We start from the raw sequence: 12,657 nt of genomic DNA on the forward strand, positions 1-12,657 counted from the left end.
TCCATCATCCCCTCAACCCTTTGTCACAAGAGAAATCCTTGACCTTTTTATCATAGCCTGCAAGGATAGGAATCTCAGTCGGTATTATAGAAACGGAGGATTAGTTTCTTCCTAATCCAGATCCCCCAGAGGAAGAATTCAAGTTTTCTTAACCAAAGGTGAAAGCTGCTAAACCCCCAAGCAAACCTCACTATTGAAAGAACCATTCGCCAATCAAGGGAATGTTAATTAAGGTCCGAAAAGTTTTTAAAAAGTTGCTTAAAACCAGGGCGCCAGGGGGTGCTCAGTCAGTTTAAGCATCGATTCTTGATTTCAGCTCAGATCATGACCTCCCAAGTTCAGGAAATCAAGTCCCGCATCAGGGTCTGAGCTTCAGCCTGGAGCCTGCTTGGGATTCTCTCTTCTCCCCACTCCCCCACATGTGCACGCTCTCTCAAAATAAATACACCTAAAAAAAGTTGCTTAAAACCCACTCTTATAACAAACCATTAATTGTTACAGGAACAGCTCATTGGCTTCCAGCATAGCTAAGTGAATTTCCCTAGAATTTTCATGTTGTACTTGCCCAATCATCAAGGTCAATGCAACTAAATGCTATCTTATGAAAGAACACTTATGTGGCCTGTGAATAGGCCCTCAGTTATGTTTATCAAAGAGCTTGGAACAAAAGGCTGCTAGGTACTACAAATGCAACACAAAGAACAGTTGTGTAAAGCAAAGCAGTTCTAAGTATCTCACTTGCTGGGTTTTCTGAGGCCAGAAACCTCATAGGAAAATAGCTCCGTGTGCACCACCCCCAAACCTGAATTTAACTACATTTAACAGTGATCCCCTTGAAAACAGGTCTTCCCTTACATTGTTTATTTGCAATAGAAAGAAAAATTATCAAGATGCTGCTTAGTTAACATCTGAGATATACCATTTGCTCAGTAAAAATATCAAATGAAAAAGGAATTTGTAAGCTTGTATTCGTAAGTGAACGGACCTACACGACAGGACTTCGGGTTTTTTTGCCTGCTTTTGACTGTTAATTTGACAAAGTAGGAATTAGCATAGCATGGCTGAGGCACCAACATCTTAATCGTGCAATGATATATATCACACGAGGATGAAAATTCACAATACATCCAATGCGAAGAATCACATGGAGGGGAAAAACTAAGTCAGGAAGGCATAAGCCACTAACTATAGTTAGCTTATGGGGAGTGGGGAACAAAAAAAGAAGAGGACACAAGGTGGGAAGGATACTGGAGTAGGTTCTAGGCTCTAGACAGCCATACATTTTTCAACCAAGTTTCCACTAAGTCATGTACAAAGTGAGTTCCTTAAACCAAATGATTTCTAAGGTCCACCTCTAGATCAAATCCTAGAAAAAACAATCGAACATTTCAGATCCTTGTGAAGCCCAGGAAAACTATTAAATGCTAAAACAGAACAATGGGGGCACCTGGGTGGTTCAATTGGTTGAGCGTCTGACTTTGGCTCAGGTCATGATCTCGCGGTTTGTGGGTTCAAGCCCCATGTGGGGCTCTGTGCTGACAGCTCAGAGCCTGAAGCCTGCTTCAGATTCTGTGTCTCTCTGCCCCTCCCCCACTTGCTCACTCTCAAAAATAAAAACAAATAAATAAAAAATAAAAACATAACAACAATGGCATTAAAACTATTGAGAGTGGACACCAGAGCTCAAGGACAGCAATATAATGGGTTACAAAGAGAAATAAAACTTTTACATCTTCGCAAACGGACACCTAAATAGCTAAAGCCTATGCTTCCTTATAACAGGTATTTTTCATTACTAAGACGTGACTTAGTACACAAAGAAAAGTCCAAACTGTCAGCTTTTAGTCCTCCACATTCCCCTCTTTAATATGGCATTTTGCACTATATACATTAATGAAAATTTGAAACAAACAAAAAGAACTTTAGTCAAACTCCCCTTCCTCCTCCAGCTTTATTGGATAGTTTAAAATTACATTTCTATTTTCTAGGACTTCAGTTGCTTTTTCCATCTGACTTTTAAAAACTGATTACAGCAAATGAAACACAGTTGTCTAAGTGATATAGTATACAAAAATAACATCTTGATTTCTGTGAAAATGCATTTCTCTGCAATTCCTGAATAACTCCAAATTATGCTAACTCTGAGCTTAGATGTTTACTCTGGGTTTTAGATTTAGTCTTTGAAAAAAATGTGTTCTAAACCTTTGTCATCACCTTATGTATATCCAGCATCAACGCTGTGATGAAGTTGTTCCTGTTTAGGCCTTTATCCCGATCTTTCTTGCACAGCCATTAACACACGTTTGTCTTTTTATTTTGTTTACTCCCACTCAACTGTATGTTCTATGTAGGGCCTGATACAGATGTTACTTGATGTTATTTAATAGCTACTGAGGTCAGACAATCCAAGGCCATCATTATGCTAAAATTAAAGTTATTTATGGAAGCTCATAGATACTTCCAGAATTGTTTTTACCTCCTACATGGGAACATATCCAAGAAACCCAGAACGGGCTTACTGGTCTGACTCAACTCTTCCCATTCATCAATCCCTATTCACCAGTGGCGCGGAAAGGGGGTTCTTTAACAAAGCATTATACATAACACCTCTACCAAACTAAACATAAACTTTTTTTTTGTAGTTAAATGCAGAAAGTCGATTTTTTTCCACCCCTTTCCTCCTTTTACACGGCAAGTAAAGCTCACTGGCCTGGGAGTAGCCTCTATCTGCCAACCTTTGGCCAGTGAAGAGGATTCAGAGAAAATAATACAACCATCAATCAGAAAAAGGAGGGGCGACAAAGGAAAATAATTAAGCTGTGGCTTCAATCGTGCATTCCCGTGCAAGGTGCCCTGACTCGCCACAGCGGTAACAGTTGACTTCACTTGTCTTGCTGCAATTGATGGCTACATGACCAGTTTCACCACACCTACAAAAAAAAAAAAAAAAAAGAAGAGAAAGAAATTAAGATAATTTTCCACAATGTGTTCAGAAAGTACAAAACCATAGTGAAGCAATAATTAACTGCAGAACAAAAAGCAGTTAACAAGTGAAGGAACATATTTTTCCCCCTCAAAACAGTCTCATTAACCCCTAAACTAAGAGCAGAAAGGAGGAATTAGATAACAAAGTACTCAATCGTGCAGCCTAAGCCATTACATTAAAATTAAAATTTTCACTGTAAGAGATCCACCAATATCAAAACCAACACAACAATAACACTGGGCAAAATGCTGTTACCTTTTTAAAAAAGTTTTTAGTAATCTCTACATCAAACATGGGGCTCAAACTCACAACCTCAAAATCAAGAGTCGCATGCTCCACTAACTGAGCCATCCAGGTGCCCCAAGATGTTGAACCTTTATACAAATTAATCCCTAAGATCTCACTGGTATGTACGTATCAAAACTTACCAAATTTTACACTTTAAATATGTACATTATATGTCACAACCACAAAGATTTCTGGTTGCAGGACAAAAGATTTGTGGATGGGGGTGGGGAGGTGCCTTAGTGGCTCAGTCAGTTAAGCATCCAACTTTGGCTTAGGTCATGATCTCTAGGTTTGGGATTTCAAGTCCAGCGTTGGGCTGTGTGTGAACAGTGCGGACCCTGCTTGGGATTTCCTCTCTCCCTTCTCTCTGTGCCACCCCCACAAAGATAAACATTAAAAACAAAACAAAAACAGATCTGTGTATGCAAATTATGAATTTAGTTTTCTCCAATGTCTCTGAAAACACCAAATTACAGCATAACATTAATTTTTACATTAAAAATTCCCAAGTTGTGTAAGTTGTCCAGCAGCCATAAGCCACAAATTATCATGGTAGAATAGTGACTGATGTACAGATAGGCTGCTGGTTATATATGCTTAAAACCATTATCATCTGGTCACAACCAACTTTCACTGAATGTACTGGTCCGCAAGGTCCTTCCATTTATAGCTCACTTCTAAAATAATCTCTACAATGAGCTTTCCTTCAGTAACACCCTAACAACTTACCTATAGCACTTCACTTTGGTGCAGTCTTTTTGAATGTGTCCAAATTCTCCACAAGAATAGCACTTCTGCTCATCAGCATGGTCACAGTCACGAGCCAGATGGCCTGGTTTGCCACAGTTGTAGCAGCACTGCTCTCGCTCTCTCTTGGGCTCCTTGCAGTCCTTGGCAATGTGGCCACCTCTACCGCAGTTATAGCAGGCTTCAACAATAAGGAAAAGAAGCAGACCAAGACTATAAAACCTTTACATAACGTTGCTGTTCTAAGCCCAATACAAAATCTCAAAAGTAGCAAGTCCTTTCCAATGCTACGTGCAGTAGTAGTACATCCTCACCGCTCCAAGTTCTAGAAGGGTATGAAAAGGAAGTATTAAATACTTACCATCCTCTTGAAGATCACAATCCTTGGCAAGATGACCAGACTCACCACAGCGATAACAGATGTCTGGAAGAGATGAGGAAACAAACTGGAAACCTATTTTGGGCAGAAACAAAAAGAATTTGACTAATTAGACCAGTCTTGATACTAAGAAACACTGAAGTACTTCAAAATTTTTTATTCGACAAAAATACCTCTATCCGAGGTAAAACCACCTCTGCCACGGCTTCTCATTCCACGACCACGGCCTCCACCAGTAGGGCATTCCCGGGCCCAATGACCAGATCGTCCACACTTGAAACACTCATTGCTGCTCATGGCTGCAGTTAGATCTTCAAAATATTAAAAATGACAATGTTAAACCACTTGGAATTAACTTTTATTGCCCTTTTAGTGTATTTTTGGATAATTATTCTGGGGGGGAAGAAGCCAGAATATATATTGGTTAGGAAAAACAGCCACACAACTATACACTTTGGCATTATACACCTATTATGAAATATATTAAAAGTGAAAAAAAAAATGTAAACATATTTTGATATAATTCTTGACCTTTAAAACCATTAGGATTATGCATATATTAATACAAATGTTAATTCAGTTATTGATGGGGGTGATGGAATTTATACAGTTAATATCAATGAATATCCAGTATTAGAAATAACATCTACCTCACGCGAGGTCCAACTTAACGGACACATTTTCATGGTTACAAGCCAGTAAACTTTATTTTGGGCAACTGGAAGTTATTTAATCGTCATAAAATCAGAAAAGCTCAAACCAATGGAGCTGTAGTATGGATTGAAAGTGAGGAGTAAAGAAAAACAATTTCTCTCTGTAACTTTAGTATCTAACACCCAGTTGTGCTGCAACACTTGCCTGCTGACTCTTTAGAGCAGATGTGTTAGAAGAAACGCAGGACAAATTTTATCTCTAGAAGGTACAGTATGTTAAAAATATTAGAAAAACAACAAAAAGGCACACCAAAGTGCTAATAGCACCTAAAGCACTGGGACCACTTTTTTCTCTTTTCTATTCTCTCCAAGTTTTCCCAGTTTTACATTTAAAACAACGCTACTTGGAATTTCACAATAGATTCCTTTATTGGGTACTACTTTTTTACAAAAAAGGGAAAAACTCCCACTAAAGCAAATGGATTTTATACTTCTTATGTAACAATCTAAAAATAAGCAAGGGCTATTCCTGGAATAGAATGGAAAAGAATGGAATGTTTCAGGACAAACTCCTCAGAAAGTAGTTAAAAAAAACCCAGCTCAAAACAATGTAATAACCTTTACATTTCCACATCTGAACATTTTTACCCTTATTTCCAGTGTCAAGCCATGGTATAAAAAGTTTTTTTTAACTACCCTCTCAAAGCCAACCGTTAAGGACAATGGTCTAGCAAAACATATTGCTTCAAGGGAACAAGACTGACTGGACAGTGGAATTACCCAAACCAACCACAGCACCAAATATCAAATGACAGCAAAACAGTAAAGCCTCCACCCATTCTTTAACTGGTTCATCACAAGTTATACAGATAGTAACTAAAAATTAAGCTGAAGTTCAGTTTCAAAAGTTTCCATTGTCAAATATTCAAAAGAATTCAATACTTATCCCAAGTCTCTGCAATCAGATTCAGGATAAGTTTTCAAAAGGGATCTTTCTATCAATTCTTGCCACTTGCCATATGAACACATTAACAAAAAAAGGAAGGGCAGGTGCGGAGCTGCATGGGATACTTAAGCATTAGTGGTTTCAGATGCATAATGTACATTTCTAGCCAGAAGAAAACAGCCACTGGAAAATCTGAGATTACATTTGCTTTCTTATACTGGTATTAGCCTTCAATATTATGCGAGGTCCTGGCTTCCAGAGAGAACAAAATAAGATAAAAAGATCACAGAAAAGAGCTGCTTAGGGTACCTCATCCTCCTCTCCATCCCCATTTCATTTTGGATCTTCTCCAGTTTACAGCCAGACCAATTTGAGCACATTTACTGCTGTCGATGAGTTCTTTGCACAGAAATGATCGTGTTCTTTTACATCGTAAGTTAGGCAATATGAAAAGTCCTTAATAGGTTACCATTTAATATTTAAAGACTGTTTTTACAGAAAATGACAATCCTATACATTCAACACGCTATATATTTCCAATGCTAATTTAAAAAAAAATGATCGTTCCAGGTAATCTCCCCTTTAGACTGCTACTTTAAAAGGGCCTTGTTTATTTCATAATAAAGTACAAAGGAAATGCATTATAATGAATCATCATGTGTTTATCAGTGGAATAAAGTCAACAGGTAAAAAATTTCAGGTTTTTCTATACTTTTGGTATAGAAATATCAGTTTAAAAAACGACTCAAGATTTAATTTACACGTAGATTTTTCATGAACTGTTTCTCCGTTTTGCCTTATCTCTCTTTTCATGGTACCCAGATCCTAAAGGAAAAAGAAATGATAGGAAAAGTACTTCTGGAAAGAAGACAATTAAAGTAACATTAAAAGATTAAACACTAAGCTCTACTTCCTCCTACCCTAATTCCTAATTGAAAGTTGGTTAAAATGTGATCATTGCTGTATGAACCACAAATTACTTAGGGAAAAAGGTATTTCTTCATTTAGACAGAAATTAAACTATTCCACAAAACAGATATGCAACTTTATACATGTAACTAATTTTAAATATTTGTTTTGCCATCAACCAATTTCAGTCTCACATAATTTTGTTCACTGGAATAAATTAAGGCTTAATACTACATCTTGAAAGGTAAAAGAAACATTAACTTCATTAATATCCCAAAGACCATCATCAGTAGGCCACAGGCTTTTTTAAAGGTCTTCTCAGTGGGCTTAGGTACCGTGTGTGCAATCTGCCTCTTCTCCCTTCAGCCAAGCCAATTGCAGTCAATTAGCTGTTCTGTATTTTCACTAAGTCCCCTGTGATATATTTGTCTCTTCATTAACATTAAACCAACCCACTCCCACTACATTTTAGAGACCCGCCACTTATCCTAGGAGCAGATCCCCATCCTAATATCCATCTTATATGCAAATGTATTGAGTTAAAAGTTCTTTAGAGAACTGTATGCTATTCCCTATGAAAAGGAGTGCCAGTAAGGTAAGAAAATTGAAAATTATGGCTCTGTGCTTCTCACAGCGTATGACTGCTCTTGGCTGCAATTTTGCAGCACTGTTCTGCCTCCGCCCCCTCCACCTGTCACAACCTTTTCCAACCTTCAAGGGCCAGCTCAAATGCCAACTCTTATAAAAGAATCTGACCACATCTCCCAGCTTGGAACTCTCCTTCCTAGTTAAACTCAGGGTACTTTGTTAGGATCTGTCTGATGACACTACCATATTGCCTCTTACCTTGAGGGCAGAGACCAAGTACTTCACCTTTCAATCATCACAACACCCCATATAATTATTCTTTTAGTAGCAGTTGTATTCAGTATTTTAACTGCTGGGGGGGGGGGGGCAACTAATAGTCATTTGCTGAATGAAACAAACTGTTTCTTGTACAGACCCAATCTAACCAAGTACTAACAATAAAACACCTAAATTCTTGCTATCACGGGAATTATTGCACCATTAGAGTAACAATGTATTTTTAAATTATGTACGCATTAAGGATGAACTCTGAATTCAAGAATGCTTATTTCAGATTACCTAACAAAATCCTATTACTCCAAGAATTCAATCAACTAGACCTCAGTAATATTTTATGGAATGCTACAAAACGTATCTACAAATTTAAGATAAAAGACAAAATGCTGTATTTTCACTGTTGCCAGGCAGAAAGAGAGCATGTATTTTCCTCCTTTTGCTGCTAAAACTCATTGCTAGGTATCTCTACACCTGTTATCTTCACATAGTAAAAAGATTTGGGGACCATAGGTAAGCCTGGGTTAACAACTTAACCCAGTTTAACCACCTGTTGTGTTACCTCAGAAATTTGATGTATTAGGAAAAGATGGGAAAACTGATCAGTGATGAGAAGTGTTACCAGGTGCCCTGTGCTTAACAGATGTTCAAATTTTAAAACACTTTTAAGGGTTTAAGTCCTCTGTTTACATAGTTATTCCTTCCTTTCCACTCTTCCTCCAATTAAGTTAGATTGCTTACAGGTGGATTAGAACTCAGTGCAATGCCTACAGAGCAGACTTAGCATAGGGCAAACTGTGCTTATAATTAAGTTTTCCATCTCAAAGTCTACTTCCTCAATGGAATGGAGAAGAGCTAAGAAAAATGGGTGAGTGCCAAATGACTTCACATTCCCAACAACAGAAATGTTGTGTTTCCACTTTAATTTCTGTATATCTAATTTTCATGACACAAACCACACTTAAAGATGTGTAGGAGCACAGGTCATGCCAGGCAGCAGGAGGGATAATGCAGTCAAGATATCGCCTGAAAAGACTGAAAATTCACTGAAAGACCATATGTAACTAAGAGGTCTATTTTACACTCATCTAGGCTTAAATCTCACAATTGGTAGCAAAACACCGTAATACTAACTTGTCTTCATCAATGTAATTGTTCCACATTTTTGATAAGAACAAAGCCAGTAAATGACTTAAATCTTAATACACAATTCAAGACTAACAATGTGAGTTGCAATGAATAAAAGACCCTGTCTCTATAAATACATTTAAAATAGGTAGTGATAGCTAAGTGGGGGAGGGGAGGGGAGGGTGACAAGGTATGATGGGGACCTGGCTATCCTGTTTTATATGGCTTTCCTAATATACCTGTATATATTCACATTTTCGGCATCTCTAGTTATTTCCCTCAAGTGTAGGATTATCCCTGACTCATCCATGTAACCCTAACTGCATCCAGACCATAGGGGAGCTTTTGTCCCCCTGAATATACTCATTCATCACTACACTCTTATAAAGTGGTTCAGTGTTCCAACATGGTACTGCAACATTTCAGGCTGTTTTAAGACAAATAAAAAACTCAGAATGGAAGGAAGTTACATTGTGTATAGTTACCTGCATTCCGGCCAGAATAATAGAGACCAGAGTGCAACAGTGGGAGTGATTCTGGGTTCTCATCCTGGTTTCTGCTCTGATTACCCACAAAGGGTTTGGAGGTTTTAATAGCTAGATATCTACTACGGATCAAAGGTTAATAAACATAGTATCTACAATCCTTACAACAAGTTATGCAAGTTATGCATTCTTGTTCCCATTTTACTGATAGGGAAGCTCAAGAACTGAGACCACATAAAACATGTCAATTTTAATACAAAAAGTATTTGTATTCTGTATTCTTATCTCTTTATATAAATCAAAACTAGAACTGATAGCTTTTTAAAAATACACAGCCATACACAACCATACACAAATTTATTCACAGCATACCATCACACAGCTTTCCTGAATTTTAAGCCAAGACAGATTTTCTCAAACCTCTTTGTAGAACTTAAAGTGTCACTACACATCCAAAGACTGACCACCTGATTTCCCTAGTTAATACCCTCATTTGTAATTATGGAGCCACTCCAGGTGATCACTATATTACATTCTCATACTACTGATTAATAGATTCTACTTACAACTTGCATTTTGGTTGCCACAAGCTCTCACTTTATTATTCCAGCAGTTTTTTACAACACAAAAATGGTGCACAGTTTACTGGAATTCTCAATAGCATGCCCTTACTGCAGCAGCATCTGACACTGCCAGAATAGGAGTTCTATTAAGTGAGACAGTAAGGAAAGAGCATTCTCCACATAGCAGGCCAGGATGCCTTGGCATCAGTCTTCTGGCTCTCCACTTACTGTCAGGAGGCTAGGAAGAGGAAAGAAGCCAACAATTTTTTAAAACTCTCACTCCTGCAAAAAAAAAAAAAAAAAAAAAAAAAGCAAAATCTCTCTTGTGGTCAAGTGCTTAGCCAACAGACCAATCGTTCCAATTAGTCAAACTGTGGTTCCATTGCTTTTAAGCACCAATTTGGTAACTTCCCATGTAGGATGTAGGTACCAGGTATTTTTATTAGATTTAAAAAGAACAGTAAAAATAATCCAAACATATAACCATTCACAAAACCCACTTATAATACCGTAAAGAAGAGATCACTCTGCCTGTTCCAGTTGTTCAAATTCTAGTGCAATAAATGCCCTTTGATCTTCCATTGATTTGGCTCAAAATATTTTAGAGACTCCACATTTGTTTGAAATCATTACCTCTCATTATCAAACATGAAAATGTGGACCTTTGGGTTGCTAAGACTCATCCAAGTTTTCTAATGTGACATATGCAGATAAGTACACAAACATAGGATAGCTTTAAAAAAAAAAAAAAAAAACAAAAAAAAACCACCGCTGCCAAGAGTTGCAATTTGGAGAAACTTTCAAGTCCTTAATTCAGCCCTTGGGACTCTAATAAATGATTCCTTTTATATTCCAGTGCAAGAGAGCTCCTTGTAGACAAGAATCAGGCTCAACAACCTAAACAGAGTACACACCTAAGTACGTGGCATTTGCAGGTGTGATTAAGCCATGATCAGAGCAATTGTTAAGCAAGTATTTGAAAATGACTGCTTTGCAGAGGGGGAAAAAAGCCTAAGACGTGGGAATTTCATCTCCTGCATCTTTTAAAAACCCTCAAAACCTTACATGCAATTTACAGCGCTTGAGCAACAGAGTAACAAAGTTGCTATCTTAATTTAAGGTAACTCTTCCATGCAGAAATTAACTGGTTATGTTTCTCTCAAAAACTGAGTCAAACGACAGGAAAGCAGGAAAGCCTTTTTAAAAAAACTTTTATGAGGAGGCTGTAAATTAATCCTTGTTTACCTTAAAAGAAAAAAGCAACCCAGATTCCTCTTACACTTTGTCTTTCTGAATGACTGAAACACACTATCCCAAGTCACAAATGACTACTGAGCAATATTTTCTTTTTCTAAGTAAGCTCCCCAATACCAGATGCAGTCACTTCCTTTGGAAGTGCCCTGTGACTGGGGCCATGTGGTTAACATGTGGCAACAAGCATAATGCTTACCCATAATAAAATCAACACCCAAACCCAAATGCGGGCAATTATGTCCTTCTAAAATAGGTTTTCACATTTGGAATATCTAGATGGGGGCTGGCTCATTAACTTTCACGTCTCGTTTTTAGATTAAATTATATTCGTTTAATGAATCCAAGAAATGATGTGTGTTTCGTTGATTCATGGAAAGCGAAACCTAGCTGCCTCTTTTCGAATTGCCATGTAAGACAAGTAATTTAGCCTTTGAACGACGATAAAAATTCAAGGATCGGAAAGCTATCAAGTATAGAGAGTAAGAATTTCAAACATTCTCAGACCTTCTGGCAGGGTATCCCCTCACTCTAACCGCAAGCGCGTCTTCAATGACCCTTTTCTAAGCCCATCAGAACACTTGGCACATGGCCCGCCAGGCCCACTACCCCAGCACATGGCCTGCATAAATACCCAACACCCCGCTCCCCATCTGCACTAGGGTCTTTTCCCCACCACAACCACCTTCCAGTAAGTTCCCGCCAAATCGACCCTCCTTCCCGCATTCCACGACCCTTAAAGTCTCAGGGCCTCAGTCCCAAGGGCGCACGGGCCTGGGCCTCCTCTGCTTTAAGGCTGCGGCCTGGGGTGCGGCCTCGGCCGCAGAAGAGGCCCCGACGCGCAGCGGCCCGGCTTCCCAAGACGGAAGGAAGGGCGGAAGGGTCGTCCGACTGCGGCAGGCCGGAAACCTGAACCTGAAGCAGCGGTGGCAGCCGAGTTTCCCGCCTGACGCAGCAGCAGAGCAGGCCAGAGTGCGGCCGCCATCGCCGCCTCACCGCTCCCTACCCTCTCCGTCCGCCTCGGCCAGGGCCCGCACCGTGGCTCCCCCAAGCTCAGGCCCCACTCCAGGCCCTCACCTTCGGCGTCTGAGCTGGCCCGCAGCGGCGGAGACTCGGACGCAGGCCCGGAGAAGTCGGCTCGCTAGGTAGCGGCTGTTTATTTTCAGGGTCCCTGCCTGCGCCACACGCGGGTCTGCACACGGCCCCACACACGCCGCTGCGCACGGCTCTCCTCCGCCTCGCCCACGCGGCCAATCAGCGCGCGGAGCTCCGCGGTCCAATCAGAGTCGCCCAGAGGAGGGCCGCCCAGCTTGAGCGCGGCGCGGGGCGGGGCCGGCTTCTACCTCGGCGCGCCGCGGCCTTTCCCGCCGTGCCCCGCGCGCGGCCTTTCCCGCCTGGAACCTCGGCCCCCGACCGTTCTCGGGCTCTTCCCGCTAAATTCCAGGCCCCTCGCGACCCCGT

The 12,657-nt window shown here is 39.9% G+C and overlaps 1 protein-coding gene across 4 annotated transcripts; it reads right to left on the bottom strand.

Annotated features, from left to right (window-relative positions):
* Nucleotides 1–1,834: 1,834 nt before the first annotated feature.
* On the bottom strand, nt 1,835–12,429 carry LOC122204619 (CCHC-type zinc finger nucleic acid binding protein). 4 transcript variants are annotated; one of them, XM_042912153.1, is made up of 5 exons: nt 12,274–12,429; nt 4,595–4,711; nt 4,383–4,475; nt 4,004–4,205; nt 1,835–2,930 (listed from the first exon to the last, which is right to left on the bottom strand). In XM_042912153.1, the coding sequence occupies exons 2-5, from the start codon at nt 4,695–4,697 to the stop codon at nt 2,813–2,815; spliced, it is 516 nt and encodes a 171-aa protein (XP_042768087.1). In that variant the 5' UTR covers nt 4,698–4,711; nt 12,274–12,429; the 3' UTR covers nt 1,835–2,812. The 4 variants fall into 4 exon arrangements, with proteins under 4 accessions (XP_042768087.1, XP_042768069.1, XP_042768094.1 ...); XM_042912135.1 differs by having other exon boundaries at nt 4,574–4,711; XM_042912160.1 differs by having other exon boundaries at nt 4,004–4,202; nt 12,274–12,428.
* Between the last annotated feature and the right edge of the window lie 228 nt (nt 12,430–12,657).

Source organism: Panthera leo, chromosome A2, assembly GCF_018350215.1.
Source record: "Panthera leo isolate Ple1 chromosome A2, P.leo_Ple1_pat1.1, whole genome shotgun sequence".
Lineage (NCBI taxonomy): Eukaryota > Metazoa > Chordata > Mammalia > Carnivora > Felidae > Panthera > Panthera leo.

Coding starts and splice junctions, on each gene's coding strand:
- LOC122204619 (XM_042912135.1), bottom strand. CDS start 4,697: ATGAGCAGCAATGAGTGTTTCAAGTGTGGACGATCTGGTCATTGGGCC. Junction 4,476..4,573: donor TGGTTTTACCTCGGATAGAG/GTATTTTTGTCG, acceptor TGCCCAAAATAG/GTTTCCAGTTTGTTTCCTCA. Junction 2,931..4,003: donor ACCAAAGTGAAGTGCTATAG/GTAAGTTGTTAG, acceptor TTTTTTTTGTAG/GTGTGGTGAAACTGGTCATG.